This window comes from Rhinatrema bivittatum, chromosome 7 (genome assembly GCF_901001135.1).
Source record: "Rhinatrema bivittatum chromosome 7, aRhiBiv1.1, whole genome shotgun sequence".
In the NCBI taxonomy this organism is placed as follows: domain Eukaryota; kingdom Metazoa; phylum Chordata; class Amphibia; order Gymnophiona; family Rhinatrematidae; genus Rhinatrema; species Rhinatrema bivittatum.
This window is the reverse complement of record NC_042621.1, coordinates 106404483-106431883: the sequence shown is the minus strand read 5'-3', so window position 1 is coordinate 106431883 and position 27401 is coordinate 106404483. Positions and strand designations below refer to the sequence as shown.

Genomic DNA, 27401 nt, shown 5'->3' with positions numbered 1-27401 from the left:
AGCAGTGCTGAGACAAGTAGAGGGCCCTACAGGCTGAGATGCCCTAATATTACAGGCATCACAGAGAGAAAGGTGCTTAGGTTTCTTAGCCACTGACGCCATTAATCCATCAGTACGCTTAACAGGCAACTGAAGATGTGCATCCAGTCAAAGCCCCACTGAAACAATATTTATGCACACAAAATTTAAACTTCCCAAGTTTGTGTGCCAAAAAGCTAAATGCACTGTTACCGCTCCAAACCTTGGCACCCAACCGATATGTGAGAAAATGCGTGCATAGGTGCATCGGACACTCGCACACCGATGACCCTGTAGAGGGCAGCAGACTGGCAGAAAAAAATGCATGAAAACGCTGCCACGACCTACTATGCAGTGCACAAAAAAAGAAGCCTAATGGCAGGACCTAGCCCAATGGGGCTGCTCAACCCACCAGGCTGCCCAGTTCCCCTAACCCCCACAGGAGTGGGAACGGACGTCAGAACAGCGCGCCAAGCATGGAGACCTGAGGAATTCCTAAACTATTCCCTCCACTCTGTCTCTGAGAGTTTCTTCTTTTCTTTCTTTCTTTTTTTTATAACACGTGAGCTCAGCTCTTCCCGGCTAAGTATAGAGACGGTCTCTGGCCGCGGGGGGAGAGGGCATCTGCCGTCACTGCCGCGCTCAGCCTCCTGCACTCACTACCTTTTAAGCTATACAATCAGCTAAGTCTATGCCAGCTAAAAAAAAAACAGCTACCAGACCAAGGCATACATCTGAGGGACTATGGAAATCACCTCGGGAATTCTCAACTGGGGGAGGGACCATTTGGTATCACTGCAGGAGAGCGGGGCAATTAATTTCCCTTTCTTCTTCTCTCTCTAAAAGTTGAATCAATCCCCAGTAGGGAGATGCACATTCACCATCTGCTAGAGACGGAGAATACTGGCGGGCTTGATGTCACTGTAGGAGTATATATGCTGTGATGTCGGTTTCCTCCATCTCCATCTGCTGGTAGAGGTGCATAACCCACTGGTTCTAGCTTCATCTGCCTGGACACTATGAAAGCCTTCCTTTATTTATTTATTTTTTTTAAGAGAAGAAATAACCTCCCTCTGGGCTCTACCTAATCCTCTCTTTGACTGGGAAAGGATAGGCTTATTCCTCCAGGGAGTACCAGGGGACTGGCCTTAATCCACCAGTCCTACCATCTGCTGGAGACAGAGTGTACTGAAGTTTCTCTGAGCTGCACCACTTATACATAATGATGATGACATCACGGAGAAAGTCTATGTGTTCTGCCTTCATCTGCTGGCAGGGGGACATGACTCACCTGTTCGGACTTGACTGTTGTAGCAAGATGAAAAGGAATAGTACAGTTCATGTTATAGGAAAGACTTCCAAAAAAGGAAAATAAAAACTTGCTAGTTTAGTTGGACATCTGCAGATAACATAGCTGCCCCTATATCTGAGCATAGTAAATGAAAAATGGACCATGACTCCAAAGTCCACTCAAAGAAATCACACAGATTGCATCCTAGAGAACATTCTCAAAAGTTCAAAAATAATCAGACTTTATGCAGCGGCAATTGACAAAATGCTGAGGCCTCTGTGGCAGCCAAAATCTTTAACTTGGCCCCTATGCCAAATTCTCAGCTTTGCAAGGTATTGTAAGCTGAATTTTATTTTCCAATTAAAAAAGATAACAAATTGAGAATTCTTTCCACTTGATCACAATCTTAGATAAAAAGTTCTGAAATAACAAAACCTTTTTTTCCTCATAAGCAAGCTTGTTTACAGTAACCTTGAAAGATTGCAGGCTTGGGCATAGTTTAGGCGTCTGGCAATTGCCTGTTCATGTTAGTTGCCTTGGCCTCCAATCTATAAGCCCTCTCAAAACGCAACTGGCCCTGCTGCTCTGTTAAATTTGGTTGCATAGGCAGCCAAGTTTCCATGTCAGAGACAGACTCCTCCCAGGCACACAAAATTGTTGTACATGTTTTCCAGGTCAACTACTTTTGCATTCATTTCTGAAGCATGTTTTCCAGTGCCTGCACTTTTGAGAGCCTGCGTATCATCCTCTCTGGCTGAAACCTGTTACTCTATTGCCTCAGCTCTTTCCCATCTCAGCGATTGCATCATTTAAGGCTGTTCATGGAATTTACCAAAATTGTTTTGCAAAGCAGCGACGACCAATACATGATCTAATTTTGGATCATGGTCTAAGTTTTGGCTTCCAGCATACCATGTGTGTCCAGCCACCTTTTTGGAATTGCTGGTGTGCTGCTACCTCTCCCTGGGACTGATTCATGATTACCCCAGAGCTGCACGGACAACATACAGCCACACTAATGCCAGCAATTGAGTAAACTGGGCTCCAGACACGCGCTCTAACTCCTGCCCTGACCCAGGCGCTAAAAAACCAGCGTACAAAAATCCACACTAACCGATACATGGCTCCCTGCTTAGCACATGGTCAATTGCCTCCTTTGCATGCCTTCGCACAAAACCAGATCCAGGTTTATGCACATTTTTCCCACACTGATCGTTATTACATAAGACGTAAAACTAGCAGGGGAAAAAAAGCTGTCAAAAACCAGCGCAAATATGCGCAAAAATCCTCAGCAGCTTTAGCGCAGCTTATTACATTGGCCCCCGTGCCTTACTTGCTGAATCTAGTAGATATCTCCTGGTCCAGCACTCCAGGGAATTAATGGCAGGCTCCTTACCTTCTGACTCAAGAACCATGAGTTAACAGGAGTAAACTAGACAATTAACAAGGTTCTGTCAGGAGTGGCATCTGGAATCCAGCTAGCACATGTCTAGCTCTGTTCATTGTCCATGTGACCTCCTTCATTATTTTAAAAGTAAAACAATCACTGTCTTTCTATCTACAGAAATTCACGTCTTTGAAGAATAGATGGGATATTTCCTTCTATCCAAATACAGGGAGAAGCCAAAACACAGACCATGTCAGTGGTAAACTTTTAATTTATGTAAAAAGGACTAAACTGGAGAGCTTGTTTTGGCGATTACCAGGCTCCTGTTCTCATGGAAGACCCTTAGACATTAAAAAGCATTCAGAATGCAGAATTGATCTGGATGTTGGTGCATATATATTCTTTCAGTTTCTTCAGTATTCTTTTGGTGCAATATTTGAATCTTTGAAGACTGTTCTTGTAGATTTTACTTTTCAATTAACTTTGTACTTTCAATGCAAAATCTTATAAAAATGACTGTCTTAAAATATTATAGAAGCCTGAACCTTACACATAAAAACAGGGACAGATGATTATAAGGATGATTTATTAAGTTGACTATTCCCCATTTCACAATAGTGTTTCCATTTTCCTAAGTTTTTCCCCTCTCATGTTATAACAGCACTCCTTAGCATTGTGCTGTTTTTGTGGCTTTTTTTTTTTTTTTAACTTTACCCCATTGCATAAAGAAATGTGTGGTTCTGATTTTCTTAGGGAAAAACCAGACCTACAAATTCATGCATTCAACAGGGAAACTAGAACTGGATCAGTAACAGGGGATGATGGTGAACAGATTTAAATCTGTGGAGAGTGACTAGCAGGGATCCATCTCAAGGCCAATTCTAGTTAATATTTTCCCAAGTAATAAAAATGAAAGACCAGGTAAAAAAAAGCTTTTCACATAGCTTTTGCTTGCACAATTTTTTCCAAAGATTTTTTTCAGATATGACAAGAAATTGAAGCCTTGGACAAAAGATATGCTATTTCACAATTGTGCATGCACACCGATTTACAGTATCTTTGCATTTTTTAAATTCTTATGTCCTCCAGGATATTGCTGTGCTGTCTTTCTTAAGTGGGCGAAGCTTCCACCTCACTACCCTTGTGCTTTAATGTAGAACTAAGGCTTGCCTCAGCAGACAGATCAAGTTTGGATCGTTGACTTAAGGGAGTCCCAAGATGGGGAACGAGGAGCAGATAATCACTATTGCATGTGTGCTGTGGCTTTATCTACTCACCCTCCTCAGCACATCCACTTTGCCCTTCACCTCAATCCCAATACTACCTATCTTTCACTTCTCCTCAATGCTTTGTATCTGCCCCGTAAGGTCCCCTGCCCCCTCTTGTTACCTACCTTTTTCTGTCCTTTCCCCAAGCCATCCACTTCAGGGCTTCATCCTCCTGGAAGAAGCACCACTGGTGACATCAACCAGTCTTCTCAGCAGAGACCTAAGACTGCACGTATGTGTATTCCCAGACTTGCTGCTCCCAGCCTGTGACTTGACAGCATTTCCATTTCATAAGTGCAGCAAAGAGGAAGCAGGGGCAACTGCAGGCTCTAGGCAGGGGTGAGCAAACGGGGGGGGGGGCTTGAACAATCCTGAAGGGGGTGGGGGCACACTTGGCAGTCCAATCAGGGAAGCAACGAATAGCTACGCTGTCGAGTCTCATGCTGTGGAGGCACTGTGAGCTCAGAAGGGAGGGTGCTGCCAAAATGTAGTGACATCCTTACTTTTCATGGACCAGAGAGAGGAGCTGCTGCTGCTGTGGAGAGAGATCACAGCTGTTGCTCGCTGGGAGAAAAGAAGTTGGGAAGGGGAACTGGCAAAAAGGCCAGAGAGAAGGAAGGTGAGGAGAATAAAAGCAAAAAGTGTAAAAAAAAGTTATACAGGCAAATCAAAACATGAGAAAATAAAAAAAAGATGAGCAAATTAAGGAAAATACAAGAACTTAAGTGAAAACAGTAAAAAGAGCAAAAAAAGTAAAGCTGGGCATGGCGGTTTTCTCAGCTCCTAAAAACGTTTGATTGCCACCTAAGTTTTTTGAAAAATGTTCCGATTGTGTATGGCCTGTGTCTGGATGTGCTTTGGTGTCTCTTTGTGTGATGTGCCTGCCTGTTTCGTTATGTTGTGTTTATCCTCTGTCCTGCTGTCTGCCTAGATATATCTGTGTCTCGGAGCATGTCAGGGTGCTGGGTTTCTGTCTCTCTGTATCTGCATGTGGGGTGTCCTTGTCTCACTGGGTCTGTCTTTCTGTCTGGCTATCTGTTTTGCTGTCAATCTGGATATGGGGTGATCAAGGCTGGATTTAAGCTTTTGGCATCCAGAGGCAGAGTGCCACAGCAGGTCCCTTTTGAAGATCTGCCAGCACATGCTTCTAAAGCAAGCAGAAGCAGGCATCTCTATTGTCTATTTTACCTATCCCTAAATTCCGGCCTAGGGGTGTCAAGTGTCTATCTGGGTATGAGGTATCTCTTTCTCTCTGTGCATATATTTGTTTATTTACTGGTGGGAGCTTACTCCTTTTAGCAACTTGATGAGAAAGAAAACAGAGGCTTTGAGCCACCGATTGGCAGTGTGGTTGCCTGGTGAATACCCTTCGATATGTGCATGCTTATATATCTATCTATACACACACACACACACACGTACCCATCTTGGGGGAGGGGGCCCTAACTAATTGCATAAATGGAAGGGGGGGCAACAGCACAAACCATTTGCTCATCCCTGCTCTATCTGAAGCCCCAGCACCACTATTGCTTCAAGCCTACATCAGGGGATATAAATTCCATAAATGTATCAAAACACAGTGGTTTACCTCAGACCAAACTTCGTTCAGATAAATTTATGGAATTTATAATCCCCTGATGAAGTTGTTTTTTTATTATAAAACACCAGCCACTGTCAGCATTCCTTGGTCCTGTGACTTTAAGTCATGTTTTGTTGTTTTGTCAGATTTTGTGACTGCATTGCTCATTATTTTATTGTGATAAAATTTAGAATTTGGTTTTGAAATCCCAGACATTTGTACAAACACATGGAGTATATAATAGTCATATATTAGCCTCTGAAAAATTAACAAACGTTGGGGCTGATTGAGAGGAACAGCAAAAGCTGTTTTGTAAGCCAAATGATTCTACCAGCTTGCAGAAACCCCGCTTGCATCATTTAGATATTAGCATGGGTGGTTTATATATTTGATGTGATGAACTTGTTCCTTTATTGTTGGTATATATGTCTGTTTTCCATATATCCAACTAATGACAATACAGTAGTGCCATCTATTTAGATTCAGAATGGCCAGCCTGGTGAAGTAGAAAGATTTTGGAAATTTTAAATACCAGTCTCTCTTTAAGACTTCAATAAAAATCAAAACTGCAGCTACTTTAAGAATTCTCCTTTTTATCTGCTACTTTAACAAAACAGTAGAAAGAAGACAAGCTTTAAAGAGAGTGAGAGAGGGTAGCCAGCTCGGCAGAACCTCACAGCTGTAGCATTGGTAGTGGGTAGAGGCCTGGAGTCCATTACTAGTACCAGTGGGATAGTTGAAAGGGAAAGCATGGTCCATTTAGTTTTGGAATATTACTTTAAATAAATCACGTAATCACTTACTCTAGAAGGCTGCGCTTCTGGAAACCACATCTCTTATTTTTAGAGTCCTTTGTCATATTTTTGGATGCAGTTCTTGAGTTAGATTATATTACTACTGAGAAAGCTGGAACTGGGCTACTGCTGTAACTGCTGCAGATGATTCCAGAGGAGTAGGGACCTTCGTTTTCAGTTTTTGTTTTATTTTTCCTGGGAACTGCAATGTTTTATAACAAAACATCCCTAGAAAATGACTTTTGTTATAACAAAAAGAGAAAAATCAAACAGGAAAAGTCATTTTTCCACCCTTTTTGGTAGAATATTTTAATTTACAGGGAAAAAAAATCAGTGGAAAAATGACTTTTCCTGTTGATTTTTCTCCTGTTATAACAAAAGTCATTTTTTGTTATAAAACAATGAAATTCCCAGGAAAAATACAACAAAAATGAAGGTCCCTACATTCTGAGTATTTAAGCAGTATACCGGCAAGAGGTTTATGCCTGCAGTAACATTAAAAGCCAAGACCCCACTATTACTGTAGCCCCTTAAAAACAAATGTTTAAAACATCCTATTTTCAGAAAGCAGCTGTCCATGGCAAATAATTACAATCACTTACAGTAATATTAAAAAAAAAACCCCAAACCCCGTTCCCTTAATGTGGATGTTCTGAGCTCTAAGGCTTCCCCAGTGGGAAAGGAGTCTGAAGAAGTTCACAACAGTCCAGGGGTTCCCAAACTTCTTCAGAACGTGTGATGAAACCCAAAGGGCCACACTGAATAAAAGCCTCTACATTCAGGAGTGTGACTGCACCATTTTTCTTACAACTGCAGTGCTGAAACCTACTTGCTTTATTTTCAAGAGCCACCTTCATCCTAAAATTAAGCTGCAAATTTTCAAAATTATTGTTACAGTTTCTTCACATATAAATTAGATTTGTTATACAGTCACAATAGGCAGATATTTTTGCTAAAGGACAAATCTGGGTTTGTTTGTTTTTTTTTTGGGGGGGGGGGGGCACCCTGGAACCTGGTATTAAAAAGGATCTGTATCTTGCGCCTCAGCTGGTTTCAGCTTCAGCTCTACCAGTGCACATCTCTGTAACTCCGATGCAGACGGCAAAAGTGAAATTTCCTTCTCCGGGCATTTGCTACACACTCCCGCGCGGCCCAGGCAGCTATGGCACACAGTCTTGACACTGTAAAGGCCCACGCGAATAACCCCCACATTTTAAAAAGCCTCTGCATTTTTCTGTCCCGCATGAACTCTGCAGTTTAAATAGCCACAGTGGGGTCCTCTGTGGGTGGATGTATTCAATTTACAGTTTAACTGTTTAATCCATGCTGAAGAATTTCACTTTAATGAAGTTTCCAAATTCAGTGCCATTGACCACGTGAGCACTTGTTCAGTCAGTGTAATTGTCACATAGGTGCACGGTCACCTTGGACAGATAACAGGGCAGGAAACAGAAAGCACAGTAGGCATTTCCCAGGTTGGAGCAGGCTTGTTGGGGTTATGCGGGACCAGACTGGGGTGTTGAGATCTTCCTCTTAGTAGCCCGCATCAGACATTGCTGAAGCACAGGGTACAACCTCTGGCAGCCTTCCATACACAAACGTACGGCCTGGGACAGGCTCTCTTCAGTCCATTCTCCATTGCACAAGAGCCCAGACACCTGTTTAATTGGGGGGGGAAAAAAGAAAAAAAGTTACCAGTAATTATCAGAATACTCCTTGGATTCTTGTCCTGTTTAATTATACTTAGTCAACTGATAAGATGGAAAGATTTGGTCTTACCTGCTAATTTTCTTTCCTAGAGTCCTAATCAGACCATTCCAGACCCATGGGTTTTAGCCCCCTATCAACAGCTGGAGATGGGAAACAACCAGATTGCTCACATCATTCCATATGTAGGGGTCTCGTGCAGCCTGCAGCTTTTCCGTATCGAAGGACAGAACCACCTTTTCCCCGCTAAACAAGCAAAGGAGATCCCCCCTCTCCAACCCAGGGTTTAAAACAAACAAAAATATTTACCACAAAAGCCAGAAAGCACTAAACATGTAGCTATTTGGCTAAAAGCTTTCTTCAGATGAACAAATAGCAGGATCAATGGGGCAGGTTCCTGGACTGGTCTGGTAGGACTCAAGGAAAGAAAATTAGCAGGCAAGCCCAAATGTTTCCTTCTTTTTTGTTCTACCACACCAGTCCAGATGCACGGTACGTACCCAAGCAGGCCTTGCACTGAGTGGGACCCCGCTATCTCTGCTCTCAAGGTACTCACCCCAAAAGCAGCAGTATTTCTAGCCTGAAAGTGCAAATGGCAATGCAAGGAAGATCAAGTTGGTGTCCTGGCAGAATCGTGTACTGTTCTGCCCAAGCAGCCACTTATGCCCTGGTTCAATGAGCTCAGAGTTCCTTAGCAACCATAAATCCCTTGGAGATATAGGGTAAGCCTATTTTCTCCTCAAGCCACTGGCCTATAAATTGCCTTCAATAGCTTCACCTTTTTTCTGGTCACTGAAGAGAAAGTATAAATGATCCAATCTTCTGAAACAGTTCATGACCTTCCGGTAATGCAGCAAAATTCTATGAACATCTAGAAGATATTCCTTATCATTCTGCACCATGTTTGCCTTCTTGAAAGTTGGCAAAAAAACCCCACCTCACTTCTCTCATGCGAAACGGCAAACCACCTTGTGCAAAAGTGACGAAACTGTACGAATCTACACAGCTGCATCTGAAATGAATAGAAATGGCTCTGTACAACAGGGCCAAATATGTAAGTTGCAGGCACAACAGGGTCTGCAACTTAGATATTCACTTTGACGAACAAATCATCACAAGGAAAGACGATCTTCAGTGAAAGATCCTGGACTGAAGTCCCCACCTCACAAGTTCAAAAGAAGCTGCACATAAGGCCCAAAGTACCAAACTGAGGTCCCGTGGTCACTCTCACTGGAGAATGGAGAAGCTGCACTCTTCTCAGAAAGAGAAGACATTAAGGGAACTCTCTGAACGGCAATTGCTGCCTTCTGAAGCCTGGGGGAATGCAATGCTAAGCCCTTTTGCAACTCAGATCAATGGACCAGAGCCTTGAAGGGTAAACTCCCCTACAACAGCACATGTCAAAGATCTTCAATGCCATGACGACTTGTTCTGTGCCTGTAGCAGGGTGGTTATGACCTCCTCCGTGTAATCTCTCTCTCTCAGCCTTCTTCTCTCAATAGGCAGTCCGTAAGACAAAATGGATATGGGTTGTCCAGTCAAACTGGATTCTCGATTAAACATCCTGCTCTTCAAAGGGTGTCTCTTCTTTGGGGAAGAAGTAGATGCCCTAATGAAGAGCTTGGTAGATTCAAAGCCACAGAGACTCCTGGAGAATAGGCCCAAATATCTCTTGACACTAGAGGGGGAGAAGCCTTATGTTCCTGCTGCTGTGGCTAAGGATGTCGAATCGCTCCTTATCCCCCTCCTGGAACTGCTCTATGCAGACCACTGCTTGCTTAGGACTACTCCGGGGTTTTGTTTTTTTTTATAAAAGGTGAGGAAGGGTTCTCCTCGAAGTTTTGCCCTGTTACCTCTTCTCTCTTTCTTCTTTTGATAGTTCCTAGCTATCCCAGTATACATCCCCATCTAACCGGCAGCACAGAACTACTGAGGGACCTCTCAGCTATCCCAGGATATATAATGTAATGTAAGCAAAAAAAAAAAAAAAAAGCGTGGAAAAAGTACTCTGCCTTCACCTACTGGCAAGCAGGGGAATCTCGCAGGTGTTGGCTGGACTGCAGGATGAAAAGGACTGCGGAAAAAAGCCTCTAAGATCCAAGGACATGAAGAACTCCTTCTGTCTCGTTGCTATCATAACTGACTGAAGTGTTTCCGTTCAGAAATGGGGGTACACAAAACTGCCCCATTGACCTATTTTAGGTGCAGGATGGGACAGAAAGTACCTTCCTTCTTGGGAACCATGAAATAGGTGGAATATCTTCCTCATCCCCATGCCTCCTTTGTCACATGGACCACCACTGCCACCTGGAGGAGACAGTCTAGGGTGGACCTTACTGCAGATATTTTCGTTGGAGCATGGCACCCCTGAAACCCTCCTCTCTATTTTCAGCCCTCGCAACCCCCCCGCCACCCCACTCCAACTCACCATCCCCTGCAGTGCCACCCCACTCCCCCTCAAGAAGCCACCCATCTCTCCCTCCCACCGCTCCACCAGCGACCACTTCCCCTGTCCAACCCCCCCTCCCTATCCCAATCCCCCCTCCCCTAATCCCACCGCCTCATACCCTTCCCTCGATTAATTTGGTAATCTCCAGCCATTAGAAATTGTATATTGCAAGCCATTGTAATAGTATATTCCAGCTGCATAGTTCGGTAAATGTATAATCCAGCTACTTTAACTGTATTCCCCAGTTTCTCATAATTGTATTTCACAAATTACTGCAATTGTATACTCCAGCTAACTGTATAATCCATCTATTCTGCAGTCTTTGCCACATGTAATTGCATAATCCATCTATTCTGTAATTAACTTCTTTGTGCATCCCTCCCACTGTGATTAAACCTCAGCCCTCCTTCTGCCTCCTGGTCACCCCAGTCATATACATTATCTCTTTATCCAACTTTCTCCCTTTACTTGCGGGCTGACATGTGTCACCTGACAATCCCTATTGTGCACCATCCCACCCTGCGTAAAACCATCCTTACTCAAACCCATCCCCTCAGCCCTCGGAAATCCTTAGTCTCCATCATGATCTCACCTCTCACACAATTCCTAGGCCTAGCAACGCTAGCCATTTCCCTATTCAATTCTCAATCCATCCTTAAAAAAGCACCTATCCTCTATGACATGCTCACTGACAACAACCCTGACTTATGTGCTACCACGGAAACTTGGCTAAAGGATTCAGACCATGTCTTCCTTAACCAGGAATCCCAACAGACCTACGACATCTTCTCCATCCCGAGACCCAAAAAAAGAGGTGGAGGGTTACTCTTAGCTGCCAAAAAACACCTTAACCTGAAGCTACAACCATCCCAACCCCCTCCCAAACTAGAGATAGGACTTTTCAAATCCACTACTCTTCAGGTATGCCTTATTTATGCCCCTCCTGGCATACTCGATCATGACCCCTCCCCCCTCAGAATTTATCACTGACAACCTTAAGCCGGACCGCCCTGCTGTCATACTCGGAGATTTTAATTTCCATGTAGACGTCAGCCCGACAACTCCTGCCTGTGAAACCCTCTTGATCACTCTCACACCCTTGACCTCCTCTTTGTTAACTCCCACATCTCAGTACCCACCTCCCCTATAGCTACCCCTATCCCTTGGTCAGACCACTTCATCATCAATGCCCTCCTTACTACCAACACCCCTGCTAAGACTGCACAAACACAGAACAAAACCATATCCTTTCACAAACCCTGCTCAGAGGAACTTACCCTAGCGCTTGATAAAGCAACCAAGAACCTTGACTTCTCTAACCCAGATGCAGCCTTACATTCGTGGAATAACATCACCGCCACCATAGCTGATGAACTCTGCCCAATGGTACATAAAGAAATCCCCCTCTCATCTAGAGAAAAAAAACCTTGGTACACCAACGAATTAAAAAAGACAAACCAAGACCTCCGAGCCAAGGAACACATCTGGCGTAGACAACCCTCCCCTGCGCATAAAGCAGTGTACAAACAGACTCTACACAACTACCGTCAAGCTACCCTCCAAGCCAACGAGATTTCTACTCATCCAGAATTCATGGCTACCAATTCAACTCTAATGCCCTATTCTCCTATGTTGCGAATCTTACAAAGTCCTCCACCCCGGCCTCCCATGGAGAAAACAACAATACAAAATGCGAAGAAATCGCAAAGTATTTCCAGAGCAAAATCAACAGCATCCTCCTACATCTCCCCACCAAGCCCTCCCCCACCTCCCCTCTCCCCAATAACACTAGTCACCACCTTAGGTTCCTCGACCTCACATCCACCCTAGAGATAGAAACTATCCTAAAAAAGATGAAACCAGCCTCTCACATAGCAGATACAATCCCCTCAAAAACCCTCCTCGCCATACCTACCACCATTGCTAAACCCCTGGCTAACATAATTAATTGCTCACTTATCTTCAGCAAAGTCCCAGATCCTCTTAAACTCGCTGTGGTCAAAGCCCTCCTTAAAAACCCCAACCTCGACCCCACTGACCCAGCAACTACAGGCCCATCTCCAACCTGCCTTTCATCTCCAAGATCCTTGAGAAGGTAGTCAACATCCAAATCACTGACTTCCTCGAGGACCACAATATCCTCCACCCCTCGCAATTTGGCATCCGTAAAGGTCGTAATACCGAAAATCTCCTCCTAGCAATCTGACACCATCCTCATAGGCATGGACCAAGGTAAATCATACCTCCTTGCCATCCTTGGTATCTCTGCAGCCTTTGACACCATCAACCACCAAATTCTTCTTTCCTGGCTGGCAGAAATAGGCATCTCTGACACTACACTATCCTGGTTCTCCTCTTATCTTACCCACAGAGAATACTTTGTACAAATTGATAAGTGTAAATCCTCACACATCCCACTGACACAAGGTGTCCCCCCCAAGGATCCCCCCTATCCTCCACGCTTTTCAATATCTATCTTCTCCCCCTCTGCCATCTCCTATCTGACCTAGGCCTGAATTTTTTCCTATATGCTGACGATGTGCAAATCCTCATCCCCATTCAAACAACACTCAAGGCTTCCCTGCAATATTGGGAATCCTGCCTATCCACCATTAACTCCCTATTAGCCAACCTCCACCTTGCACTCAATGCAGCAAAAACCAAACTCCTCGTCATCTCCAATCAACCTGAGTACACAACTCTCCCCACTGATTCCGTCCCCACTCTAACCCACTTACCTTTACCCTCTGTAAGAGACCTAGGAGTCCTACTAGACCAACACCTCAACTTTAAACCACACATTAAGTCCCTACTAAAAGGAGGCTTCTACTTAAAAAACTGATGCCACTCCTCCATGCCCAAGATTTCCGATTAGTCCTGCAGACGACCATCCTTTCTAAACGGGACTATTGCAACTCCCTTCTGTTAGGCCTCTCTTATTCCACCATCAAACCCCTACAAATCCTACAGAATGCTATGGCGAGAATTACAACTAATACCCGTAAGACTGAACACATAACCCCTATACTAAAGGACCTACACTGGCTACCGATCCCATTCCGTATTCAATACAAAACCCTCACCATCCTGCACAATGCCCTGCATAAAAATAACTCGGCATCGCTTAAGGACATGCCACGCTTCCGTACCTCTAATCGCCCCACTAGAACTGGCCTCGCAGGCACCCTGCACACCCCACCCCTCAAAACCGCACACCTTACCATTACCAGAGAAAGAGCTTTCACCATAGCCGGCCCCACCCTCTGGAACTCACTGCCTCCCTATCTACGACTTGAGCCCTCCTTACATACCTTCAAAAAAGGCATTAAGACATGGCTCTTCAGGCAAGGCTAAACAGATGCTAATCAAACATAGCCCTCATCCCCCTTTACATCTGCGGCTGTCCTCCTTCCCACTCACTCCTATCTCACCCATTCTCTTTCCTCTCACCCTGTTTTTACACCCCGCCTGCCTTCGAGGTGTTACCCTTCCATCCAATTTCTCGCTCCGCTTCCCACCCTGTTCCCTTTCTACTGTACTCTGCCCCCCATGGAGACGTCCCAAGCAAATAATGTAAATAAGTTTTTCGCCTCTTACTTTGTCATTTAAAAAAACAGTTACAGATATATTGTCTCTTACTGCTCATTTATTGTTTATTCCTGTCACTTCTCGCTCGCCTGCCCTTTATCCTTCCAGCTGTTCTTGCCCCTTGCCCCCTTTCTCGCCTGCTCCCCTCACCCCAACCATGTTTATTGTAATTTCTGTCTGCTTCAGTTATTTGTAAACCGGCGTGATTTGCCCTACAATGTCGGTATAGTAAAAGCTTTTAAATAAATAAAATAGAGCAACCCATTCCACAGAGATCATAGCCCCAACAGCTCAGTCTATGGAAAAAGCTTTCCAAAGTCCCACCAAAAATCAGATCCTTCATTGTTCTTGCTGTCCTTTGTCAGTTCCTCGGTTATTCTCAAGGCTGCTAGAGTCTGCATGATCGTTAACAACAATTCTTCTTTCTTGAAGAGACATGCTACCAGCAACTCATCTCCCTTCCAAGGCCACTCCTGTCTTCCACAGCTTACTTGCCAAGAATCCAACCTAGAAGCCACAGACTGTTTATCCAGATCCAAATCAAATCTGGGTCTCCTCGCCTATCCTGGCACCTTGATCTCCTGAAGAGGGGGAACAGAAGGCACTGAGGGAGCTCCCTGCTTCAGGCAGAAGGCCCTACTGCATCAGGTGCACAAATTCAAGGGAGGACGACAATGAGGAGCACAGACAGGATGATTTCCCCTCAGCCTGAATTACTCCCCGCAGGGACCAGAACCTTCAGCCCCACCAGAGCAAGGTTAGGTGGCCTGAAAATAGCTGTTCTCCAAGACTGGCAGCCTGCAATATGGCTGCAGTTCCCACCTCTAGCTAATCCTCCCCTTCTCTAAAGAGATGTGCCTCAGGCCCTGTCAATGGAGTTGGGCCCACAGCCGTAGGAGACCCCCACACCTACCTTCTAGGAGGAGGGGAGACCTGGGGGCCCTTCCTCACGCTCAGACCTGGCCTCCGGACACAGGTGTGTGGAGGAGAGAGAAAATTGTTGAGCTTCAACAGCAGCCTCCACAAGCTGTACAGCACCTCCTGCATGCAACCAGGGCTGCTATCCATGTGGTTGGTTTTTTTCCTGGGGATCCCCAGCAAGGCCCATTCTGGCTATTGACAAGACCTGTGACCCTGTGCCTCGTCTTCAGAGCCTTCAGGAGAGCACATTGGAGTTTTTTTCTACCTTTACTTTTTCTTTTTGTAAAATAAGCTTTGTACAGAGAACTAACCAAGGAGCACTAACTCTCCAACTCAGCTCAACCTGGAAGCTTCCTGGCTCTCCCTTACCTTTCTTTCTTCCAAGGCTAGAGGAAGAAAAGTAGGGAGGGCAGGGAGCCAGGATTCCTCAGGCTATCAAATATCACCCCAGGCACAACCCCCAGAGATGATTTCTCTCCTTCCACAGGCTAGACAGGCCTGTACGTCTACCGTGTGCTGGAGACCGAGAGATACTGAAAAGCTGCTGGCTACATGAGAGGGTGACAACAGCAATCTACTTGTTCTTTGTCTTCATCTGCTGGCAGGGAGGTAAAACCCATGTGTCTGGATTGGTCTGGTGGGACAGAAATGAACACATTTTATGAGTATATAGTAGTCCCTCTTTAAAAAATATTCCTTATACTTACTAATAGAGAACTACACTCCCCAATCTCTTTTACAGGGATAAGGTCAGTCAGATTCTGCTACAATCTTTTGCACCAAATTCCTCTGGTATAAGAATGGGTTTATAAAAACATAAGACATGCCTTGCTGGGTCAGATCATTAGTCCATCAAGCCCAGCATCCTGTTACAGTGGTGAAGCCTGGAAGTACCTGGCAAAAATCAGTATGAGTCATTTTCATGTTGTTCTCCCCAAATATTTAGAGGCAGTGAAATCAAAGTCTCTCTGACTAATAATTATTTATGGATCTATCTTCCAGGAACTTGTCCAAACCTTTGCTAAACTCTGTTATATTTATTTTATTTATGCCTTTTAAAGAAGATCACAACAGTTTTCAAAAGCGACATTCATACTGTAAGTAAACACAACATTTAAAACATGTTAACTTGGGGGCTAGGAAAGTCATTTGTGATATATAATTTCTATTTCAATAGTCTTCAATTATTAGTCATAGCGATGTCATAATGCATGTTACTTTGCTCAGTGCTTATAGTCTTGTAGTTTTCTGCATATTGATATTTTATGTTAGATCACATGCATTTTTGAAGAGCCAGGTTTTCAGCTCACGTCTGAAGCTTACTCTCTTATCAGGTGTAGCATCTCTGGAAGAGAATTCCACAACCTGGGGCCTGCTATGGAAAACATTTGGTCCCTTATTGCGTTAGATGAGTACATCGTGTGGTTAGAAAAGTTAACAGTCCTTTCTTTTGCGATCTTAAGTGTTCGCTGTGGTGTGTATGGATGGAGATTCATGCCTATTAAGCAAGGGTTTCTGTGGATGATGTTAAAAATTATCGTTAGTGCTTTATAATAGATTCTAGATTGTACTGGCAGCCAGTGCAGATCTATCAGCGAGGGGGTGATGTGGTCAGATTTTCCTGTTCCTAATAAAAGTCTTGCTGAGGCATTTTGTAGTAATTGTAGCAGTTTTAAGAGTCCCGACGACAGGCCTAGAAATAGGGAGTTGCGGTAATCAACATGTGAGAAAATTTGTGTTTGCAAAGCAGTGCGGAAGGCCTGGAATGTTAGAAGAGGTTTCAAGCTGCTGTAATAGTCACAGCTTGGAGCATCCTGTTTTAAATTGGTTTATGTGATTTTCTCATCGATCTGTATTCCTAGGTTCCGAACTCGTTCAGTGGGGGTAATGTGAAAGTTGCCCAGATCTAGGGATGGCAGATTAACTATAGGAGAGTTTCTCCTTAGCCGTACGATTTCGGGATTTGTTGTGTTTAATGTTAGTTTAAGTTGTGACAGTTCTTGCTGCATTGCCTTCTTGTATGCTGATCGTGTCGATGCTGTGCTTTCAATTGATTTGGAGAATGGAATGTAGAATTGTATGTCATCTGCATATAAGAAGTTGATTCCTAATTTTGCTAGTAATGTACACAGAGGAAGCAGGTAAATGTTGAAAAGTGCTGAGCCATGGGGGACACCTGTATCGAAATGAAATACGTCAAAGAAGTGGTTGCCCAGTTTGACTTGGAATTTCCTATCTGCTAGGAAGGAGGAGAATCATTTTAGAACACTTCCGTCTATTCCAATTTTTTTCATCAGGATATGGTCCACAGTGTCGAAGGCTGCTGTTAGATCTAATAGAACCAGGATGTAAGATTCATCATCAAACCCCTGTAGTACAGGGTCTATTAAGGATATTAGTAAAGTTTCTGTTGAGCGAACTTTTCTGAATCCAAATTGGTTTGGGTATAGAATATCATTCTCTTCTAGGTAGTTTTCCAGTTGGGATAACACTGCTTTTTTTCTTTTTAGAACTTTAGCGGTAAAAGGCAAGTTGGATATTGGCCTGTTATTGTCCCATTCGTCAATTCTGCCATTTTTATTTTTTATGACTGGTTTGATCACAGCTTGTTTCACCCCATAGGGGCCCAGTCCTTCTGACAGGGAGTAGTTTATTATGGTCGCTATTATTGGAGTGATTACACGGTGTACCATTTTAAGGGAACTCGTCGGAATTGGGTCCAGCGGGTGTTTAACTGGCTTTATTTTAATGATTTATTTCAATTTTAGTTAGTATGTCAAAAGTGCTCCAAGTGTTCCATTTAGGCTGCCCATGTTTTTCTTCAAGGTCTTTAATTGGCGAGTAAGTGAAGAACTGTGTTTTTAATCTATGTATTTTATCTAATAAGGAGGCGACCTATTCATTGCAAGCATTCTTTGAGAAGTTGTAGTTACTTGATACTGAGGAAGATGGGTCCTTGATTAAGAGTTTTGATGGTTTCAAAGAGTAATCTGGCATTAAAAATTACCCTGTGAATCTGTTTTGCATTGTACTCTTTTTCTGCTTTATTGATTTGTGTACGGTGGTTTGCTAGGAGGGATCTGTATTTTCCTAGAGAGATTCTGTAGATGGGCATTTTCACCATTGTTGCTCGTATTTTCTCAGTGACTGTTTGGTTCGTCTTAGTTCTTGAGTGTACCATGGTTTCTTTTGTTTAGAGTTATTCTTTTTGGAATGTTTTTGTATGGATTGGGCTTAGGTTATCTGCAATATCATTGCCGATTTTTTCCCATGAGTCAAAAGCTGAGCTTGATTAAAATATATTTATAAAATATAAAGATATAGTTGCGATGGAGAAGGTACAGAGAAGGGCAACCAAAATGATAAAGGGGATGGAACAGCTCCCCTATGAGGAAAGGCTGAAGAGGTTAGGGCTGTTCAGCTTGGAGAAGAGACAGCTGAGGGGGGATATGATAGAGGTCTTTAAGATCATGAGAGGTCTTGAACGAGTAGATGTGACTCGGTTATTTACACTTTCGAATAATAGAAGGACTAGGGGGCATTCCATGAAGTTAGCAAGTAACACATTTAAGACTAATCGGAGAAAATTCTTTTTCACTCAACGCACAATAAAGCTCTGGAATTTGTTGCCAGAGGATGTGGTTAGTGCAGTTAGTGTAGCTGGGTTCAAAAAAGGTTTGGATAAGTTCTTGGAGGAGAAGTCCATTAATGGCTATTAATCAATTATACTTAGGGAATAGCCACTGCTATTAATTGCATCAGTAGCATGGGTGGTTCTTAGTGTTTGGGTAATTGCCAGGTTCTTGTGGCCTGGTTTTTGGCCTCTGTTGGAAACAGGATGCTGGGCTTGATGGACCCTTGGTCTGTCCCAGCATGGCAATTTCTTATGTTCTTAAATGAGTTTATTTTTAAATTTCTTCTTCAAGTACATCCGCTTGTATCTTTTTTTTCTAAAAGGTAAAGGTTTGGTTATTAATGAACTATGTTTGCTTGGCGTTGAGGGTTATGTCTGTTTTTATTAGTTGGTGATCAGACCAGGGTAGTATTTTGTGGGATGTTTTTGATTACACAATTGTTGTACTTGGCAAATATTAGATCTAGGATATAACCTGCTTTATGAGTGGAGTTGGTTACATATTGTTGTATCTAAAAATATTTCACATGCTGTGGTTTTTCGTTTTCTGTCTACATGTAGGTTAAAGTCGCCTTCAGTTATTGTACTTTCAGGTGATGGAAACGCTTTGGTGAATAGTTTGATCAAAGGTGAGCAGTCTTTTTGTAGTATTCCAGGGGACAACAGACCATTCCAATGCTAAGTTATGGTGATTATAGTATTGCCATCTTGTATGGCGGGTTAATTTGTATGTTGTAAGGCCTAAGTTTAAGTTCTTTATTTTTTTATACAGATTATTAGCAGCCCCCCATCTTTACATTTAGGTCTAGGGAAGTGAAAGACAGCATAGTTGGGTTGATCAATTTGATTTAAAAGTACATTGTTTTTGTCGTTCAACCAGGTTTCAGCAATGCAGAAGATAATGGGATTTAACTCCTCTAACAAATCATTTATCAGTGGGATTTATTTGGACAGTGGCTGGACATTCAATAGTAGGAGAGTAAACATTAAGCGGGACGATATTACAGGAGAGTTAATACTCATCATGAGAAAGACCAGACTTGTATTCCTAATTTGGTTCTTTTTTTGTGTTTTCCTTCTTAGTTTTCCATATATGCCCTGACTTATTAAGGGTTCAATAATGTGTATTTGCTCCATTGTTAATGGCATCTGTCAAACAGTAAAGGTTCCTGTTGTCTGTGCACCGCAGGCTTGCACCTCATGCGCGCACACAGGGGCAAGCTCCTTTGTCGTGTGCCAAGGGCGTGCGCCTCCGGTGTTGCCGCTGCACTATATTTTCTGGCAATAGGTTTCATAGCTTAATTATACACTAACTGAAAAAAATACTTTCTTACATTTTTTTTTTAAATCTGCTACCTGTTTAGGCAGCATCCACTAGTCCTAGTACTATCTGACAATGGAAATAACTGCTCCCTATTTACTACCATGGACTATTCGCTATGTAGATTGGATGACCCATTTGGCCTTTATCTGCCATCATTATTATGTTACCTTGCTTGACTGGTTTGATATTGCAAATAAAGAGAAGTCACACAAAGACCTGAGTTTTGAATTTCAAAAATATGGACTTATGTCAAAATGTGAATGTTCCTGGACAAGAACTAGCAGACTAGTGAGGTGAGGTGAAGTGGAACAACAATGGGCCAAATTAAAAAGAGCTATTACAAAGGAAACAAACCTATATGTTAGAAAAGTAAACAAAAGTAACAGAAAAAAAGCAACAGATATCGTTCTCAAAGGAGGTGGCTGAAAAAATAAAGGCAGGAAGAACAGTGTTAAAGAGAGGAAACATGGGGAAGAATACCAGGTGAAGCCAAAGGAGGAAATCAGAAAAGAAAAAAGGTCAAGCGGAAGAAAGGAGTGCCAAAGAGGTAAAGCGAGGCGATAAAACATTTTTCAGATATATCCGAGAAAGAAGGGAGGCCCAAAGTAGAATAGTGAAAATGAAAGATGACAGAGCAATGTAGAGAGAGATGAAGGAATGGCAGAAATATTAAACAAATACTTCAGTTCGGTATTCACTACAGAAGATCCTTGAGAAGGACCATTGCTGGTTGAGAAGCTCATAGATGGAGGTAGGGTAAACAAAATTCTGTTTACAGAAGAGAATGTATGGGAAGAGCTAGGAAAATTGAAAGTGGACAAGGCCATGGAGCCAGATGAGGATATCCCAGGATATCGAAGGAGCTCAGATATGCCGATGGGTCCGATGAGAGACCTATTCAATAGATCCCTGGAAACAGGAATGATGCCACAAGATTGGAGAACAGCAGTTGTGATCCTGCTACACAAGAGTGGTAGCAGAGAAGAGGCTGAAAACTACTGTTTGCCTCACCTCCTTGGTGGGAAAATTAATGAAGATGCTGCTAAAGGAAAGGATAGTAAACTATCTACAAACTGGTGGGTTGCTGGACCCAAGGCAGAATGGATTCACCAGACAGAGAAATCTAATTGACTTTGATTGGGTGACCAGAGATTTAGATAAAGGAAGAGCACTCGATGTGATTTACTTGGATTTCAGCAAAGCTTTTGATATGGTCCTGCATAGGAAACATGTGAATAAAATGAGAAGCTTGGAACTCAGCACCAAGGTGGTGGAGTGGACTACAAACTAGCTTATTTTTTATTTATTTAGCTTTCTCATGACACAGCATAATTGTAAACGGAACCTACTCTGAAGAGAGAAGTGGAGTGCCTCAAGGTTCAGTTTTGGAACTGATTCTGTTCAATATCTTGTGAGCGACATTGTAAAAGGCATAGAAGGTAAAGTTTTTCTTTTTGCGGACAATACTAAGATCTGCAACAGAGTGGATATGCCTGAAGGAGCAGAGAGAATGAAAAGTGATTTAAGAAGGCTTGAAGAGTGATCAAAGATTTGGCAGCTGGGATCCAATGCCAAGAAGTGCAGAGTGATGTGGCCGCCATCTTGGCATAGCCCATCCATTGCTCCTACCATGACATACATTGCTCCTACCAATGGCACCGGTGCCCCTGTCACATAGTAAGGGCAAAGGGCCACCGGCCCTGACTCTCAGGTTAAAGCACTGACTCTCAGGTTAAGCCCTGACTCTCCCAGGTTAAAGCACCATTAAGCTTTAACCCGTACGCCCTATGGCATCACTTCATATTTATTTCCTGCCTTATCTTCTTTCCAGCTTATTGCAAGCTTCCAAGTTCTCTTCCCTGTTGATTGTAACTTTGACTCATTCCTACTTACTGTTTATCTTTCGTTTACTTGAATAGTTACCCCAGTTCTTTATTCTTGTTAATTGTAAACCGATCCGATATGGTTATTTACTATGAAGGTCGGTATATAAAACTGTTAAATAAATAAATAAATTTTGATTACTGGCAGCTGACTGCCCAAGAGCAGATCGCTCCCAGGACCCCTGCTGGACCACCAGGGACTTTTGGCAAGTCTTGGGGGGGGGGGGGGGGAAGGTTGTAGTTAATTTTTTATTTTCGCTTCATAAGACGCAAAGAAATTTTCCCCCCACTTTTGGGGGAAAAAAGTGCATCTTATGGAGCGAAAAATACAGTACACAGACAATAAGGAAAAAGCACAGGACAGCTTCTATGGCTAAGTCCAAAAGCAAAGTATGTTCAAACAGCATTGTCTGAATTATCAAGAAGGCTGCTGAGCCTATAAAAGTTTCCAGCAATAATTTTGTTATGGGTTTGCCAGTTGCTTTGTTTTGATTTTTAATATTACTATCCTTAACACAAGGCTTCAGGATAACTACACGGAGCAGCAGTTACAACCATAAGAAACTTGCTGGGCAGACTGGATGGACCAGATAGTAATGTTGGCAGAAAAATACAAATGTTGCCTGTTCAACACCACACGTGATTTTATAAAGTTCTGTCATATCCCTTCTCTGTCATCTGTTCAAAAGCCTGAACCTTTGGAGGTCCATAAACTATTAATCATGTTGACTTAGGAAATAGCCACTGCTTATTATCAGCATCAGTAGCATGGGATCTATTCAACGTTTGGGTACTTATAACCTGGATCGGCTAGTGTTGGTCACAGGAAGCTGGGCTTCATAGACCCTCAGTCTGACCCTGTAAGGCAGCTTCTTATTTTCTAATGAAGCCGTTCTCCACCAGAGAAGTGTTCCATTCTCATTTTTTTTGTTGTCCTCTGCCCCTTTTATAGTTCCACTATATCTTTGAGAATCAGAGACTATAACTGCACACAATGCTCAAGGTGCTATCGTACACGGATATCTACAGCAGAGTATTCACTGTTTTCCAATAAATCCTAATATGTTTTTTGGTTACTGTGGCACACGACTCATACCGGCATCTCTTCAGACATGACAGCAAAATCAAAATGAAGAGAAAGCAACCACCGTATTTGTCCTGCCCACCAACTAAAGAAACAAAACTAACATATTCTGCGGTTTTTTTTTTTTTTTTACCGAAAAGATTCACATCAAAGCCTGCCCCCCTTCAACCCGAGCCTCTCTGACCTGGTTGAGCGCCGGCATGAGCGCCAGGGTGAGGCAGCCGCCCGACCTCGGCCGGCCCTCGTCGCAGTCGCCGGGATCGAGAAGCAGGCGGCCGCCGGGGCCCCGGCTCAGGGCGCAGCCCACCACCACGTCGTACATCTCGATGCCGGCGTCGGCCAGGGCGAGAGAGGCGGCGGAGAGGGCGGCGGCGAAGGCGGAGCCGCGGTCCTCCAGCACCAGCACCCAGACGTGGACCTGGGCGCGCGGATAGCGCTCCAGGCGCACGGCCGGCTCCAGGCTCTCCTGCAGGGCCAGGCTCAGCTCCCGCTCCGGGGCCGCCCCGGCGCCGCGGGCCCCCAGCCGCGCGAACGGCGCCCAGCGCACCTCGCACAGGAGCCGCGCCCCGCGCAGCCCGGGCCCGTCGCGCCGCTCGGCCTCCCGGGGACCGCTCGCCCCGCTCAGCACCTTGGTCCCGCCGCCGCCCGTCTCCACGTAGGCCGAGCCCTTCGCCTGGCTTAGCAGCCCAGCGCGCGCGTAGAGCGGCCTGGGCTCCGTCCGGGCCTGCTCCGGGGAGCGCGGCGGCTCGGGCGGGGCGTACAGCAGGGGGCAGCGGGACTCCTCCGGGCCGCGGATGCGACGGCTGTCCCCCGGCATCCTGGCCCCCTCCCGCACAAGAAACAAAGCAGGTGGCAGAGCGAGCGCGCGACGCGGGAGGAAGAGCAACTTCCGGGCACTTCAGGGAGCGCAGGGCATGCGTGGAAGCAGGTCAGGCGCCCCCTGGCGTGCGCTTTTGCTCGAGAGCTCATCGGTTTTGCTTGAAATGCGCCGGCTCGTATTTCATGTGGGAAGGACGGGGAGGAATAAAGCTGAACGATCTTTGTTAAGTATTTTGGTTTCTTCCTCCCGGAAAACTGTAAAACCCAGTTGGATGTTGTACTCACCATAGACATTCACAGATCGTACCAGTAGCATTGCTGAAAACTTGGAAAGCTGATTGAGGGCTCTAACGGTAATGGAGAGGGAGGTGGTTCTGTTCCTTTAGCAGTCATTGTGAAGTTTCATCTTGTGATTGATAATTGGTTTTACTGATATTCTGACGTTTCGAACAGTTGCTATATATTCCATGTCGTTTTTTGCTTATTGTGGAATAGATATGCTGATGTTTTTTTGTTTTATTGTACACTGTCTTGAGCCTTTATGAAAAGCAGATAACTAACTTTGCATAAATAAAGGAGGCCATGTACTAAAATCGCATTAACAGAGTCATTTGTTAAATCGCATTAGGACCTTATCATGGCCATTAGGGCCCTAACACCCGCGATAACAAATTTTCAAAATTTAGTCAAAGGGGATGAGTTTGGGCAGAGTTAGTGAAAATGAGGGGTCCCAAAACCCACATTTTGGGCAGGAGAGTAGAGCGGGGGAGGGAGAGAGAGAGCATCTGGGGTGGCATACATATTAGTCAACTATTTATACCACTGAAGAAGGGGCAACTAGTAACTGTAGATGAGGTTTTGGTGGTGGTCTAGGGTTTGGGGGCAGTTTTACATGAGACCTCTGAATGTGCATGAAAAACTGCCCTCCAAACCCTAGACCACCACCAAAACCTCACACACACTGGAGCCCCCCCCCCCCCCCCACTGATTCCCCTCTCTGAGCACATCTCCGGCCCCCCCACACATTGATTCCTCCCTCTGAGCACATCTCTGGCCCCCACATACTCATTCCCCTCTCTGAGCACATCTCTGCCCCCCCCCCCCCACTGATTCCCCTCTCTGAGCACATCTCTGGCCCCCCCACATACTGATTCCTCCCTCTGAGCACATCTCTGGCCCCCCCACACACTGATTCCTCCCTCTGAGCACATCTCTGGCCCCACCACACACTGATTCCCCTCTCTGAGCACATCTCTGGCCCCCACATACTCATTCCCCTCTCTGAGCACATCTCTGCCCCCCCCCCCCCCACACACACTGATTCCTCCCTCTGAGCACATCTCTGGCCCCCCCACATACTCATTCCCCTCTCTGAACACATCTCTGGCCCCCCCACATACTCATTCCCCTCTCTGAGCACATCTCTGGCCCCCCACACACTGATTCCTCCCTCTGAGCACATCTCTGGGCCCCCCACACACTGATTCCCCTCTCTGAGCACATCTCTGGCCCCCACATACTCATTCCCCTCTCTGAGCACATCTCTGGCCCCCCCCCCACACACACTGATTCCTCCCTCTGAGCACATCTCTGGCCCCCCCACATACTCATTCCCCTCTCTGAACACATCTCTGGCCCCCCCCACATACTCATTCCCCTCTCTGAGCACATCTCTGGCCCCCCACACACTGATTCCTCCCTCTGAGCACATCTCTGGCCCCCCCCACACACTGATTCCCCTCTCTGAGCACATCTCTGGCCCCCACATACTCATTCCCCTCTCTGAGCACATCTCTGGCCCCCCCCCCCCCACACACACTGATTCCCCTCTCTGAGCACATCTCTGGCCCCCCACACACACTGATTCCCCTCTCTGAGCACATCTCTGGCCCCCACATACTCATTCCCCTCTCTGAGCACATCTCTGGCCCCCCACACACTGATTCCCCCCCCCCCCCCCCCCCCGAGCACATCTCTGGCCCCACATACTCATTCCCTTCTCCCCACCCTCTCCAAGCACATCTCTGCCCCCCCCCACTCATTTCCCCCCTCCCTAACCCTTCGAGCACATTTTGCCCCCCACACACTGATTCCCCCCTTCAAGCACATCTCTGGCCCCCACACTCTCATTCCCCCCTCCCAACATACTAATTCCTCCTCTCCTGATACCTGGCTGTAGCTGCACAGTCTGAAGATTCCTTCGCTGTTGCTTGCTGCTGGACGGACGGTGCTGGGTCTGTCCACAAACAGGTCGATACAGTACTTTTTACCGTTGGAGCACACTGTTAATGCGTGTTTGACGCGCTAGCTTTACCCCTTATTCAGTAAGGGGTAATAGCGCATCGAAAATGCGCGTTCAACCCCCCCTCCCCCGAAACTAATAGCGCCAGCAAAATTGAGTCGTATGACATAATGAGGGCAAAGGTAGCGCCGGCACCATTTTGAAGATTGGCAATACGGCCCGCGTGCAGGAGGTCGCTCCCGGACCCCCGCTGGACTTTTGGCAAGTCTTGTGGGGGTCAGGAGACCCCCTCCAAGCTGGCCAAAAGTCCCTGGGGGTCCAGCGGGGGTCCGGGGGTGATCTTCTGCACGCGTGACGTCGGGAGTCAGGAACCAAAATGGCGCCGGCGCTACCTTTGCCCGGTCACATGATAAGGGCAAAGGGCCAGGGCGCCATTTCTCAACGCAGCAGTGGCCAGAGAGCTGGAGATCGCGTCGGGACCCCCCCACTGGACCCCAGGTAATTTAAAACATTTTGGGGGGGTTCGGGAGGGTGGGGGATTTGTTTTAAAGGTTCGGGGTGGGTGTTAGGGTTTTTTTTGGTGTGCCGGTTTTCCCGTGCCCTATTTAACGATACAATACAAATGCCCCTGACGATAAATCAGGGGCATTTGTATTGTATCATGCACTCTAACGATTTTGGACGATTTTAAAATTATCTGACGATAATTTTAATCGTTCAAAAACAATTCACATCCCTCGTAACTAAGAGACTGTGGGGGAGAGGAGGAGGCTCCTGCAGATCCAGACTTTTAGCATCCAGTCAGCACTTCTGGCTGGACACTGCACAGCATGCTTGAAAACCTGTCTGTGAAGACAAGAACCGGGCAGTTGGCAACCCTAGAGAGCATGTGTGTGTGTGTGTGTATTGTTTGGGAATCTGTGAGAGCAAGAGCCCGTATGTGACAGAGCCTGTGAGGGAAAGCATGTGAGAATGAGAGCTTGTGTCAGAGCCTGAAAGAGTGGGAGCCTGTATGTGGGGAGGGGGGATTCTGCAAGTGAGATTAATAGGGAATTTTTAATCTTAAGTGCTTGAAATAATTAAAATATTTAAATATGGAAACATTACGGTAGAAAAAGACTATGGCTTATCCAGTCTTCCCATCCATCCAATTAATTTAGCATTATAATTCTCATCACTTCCTTAGAGAGTTAAAATATTTTAAAGTTTCATGCATGATGCATAATGGCTGTTGCAGATTACTTAGAAATACATTGTAGGGTGAATGCCACGGGCATTACTAAGGGGTGGCAAGTGTCATCCCAACAAATTGGCTTGCCACCTAGATTTATACATCAGATCAGGCAGGGCTAAATTAAACCCCTGCCCAACCCGATGCAAAGATGCAGTATCATTAGCTGCGTGATCCCAGTC

General features: G+C 45.0%; 1 protein-coding gene across 1 annotated transcript; it reads right to left on the bottom strand.

The window, feature by feature from the left end:
• Nucleotides 1-3387: 3387 nt before the first annotated feature.
• Nucleotides 3388-23857, bottom strand: EXOSC6 (exosome component 6). Its single transcript, XM_029608885.1, has 2 exons — nt 23112-23857; nt 3388-7995 (listed from the first exon to the last, which is right to left on the bottom strand). The coding sequence occupies exons 1-2, from the start codon at nt 23742-23744 to the stop codon at nt 7834-7836; spliced, it is 795 nt and encodes a 264-aa protein (XP_029464745.1). The 5' UTR covers nt 23745-23857; the 3' UTR covers nt 3388-7833.
• Nucleotides 23858-27401: the final 3544 nt, after the last annotated feature.

What these genes read in the sequence shown, in the direction of transcription:
- EXOSC6 (XM_029608885.1), bottom strand. Translation starts at nt 23,744, where the DNA reads ATGCCGGGGGACAGCCGTCGCATCCGCGGCCCGGAGGAGTCCCGCTGC. An exon ending in TCATGCCGGCGCTCAACCAG is followed by an intron (nt 7,996 to 23,111) that starts GTCAGAGAGGCT and finishes CCAATTAAACAG; the next exon opens with GTGTCTGGGCTCTTGTGCAA.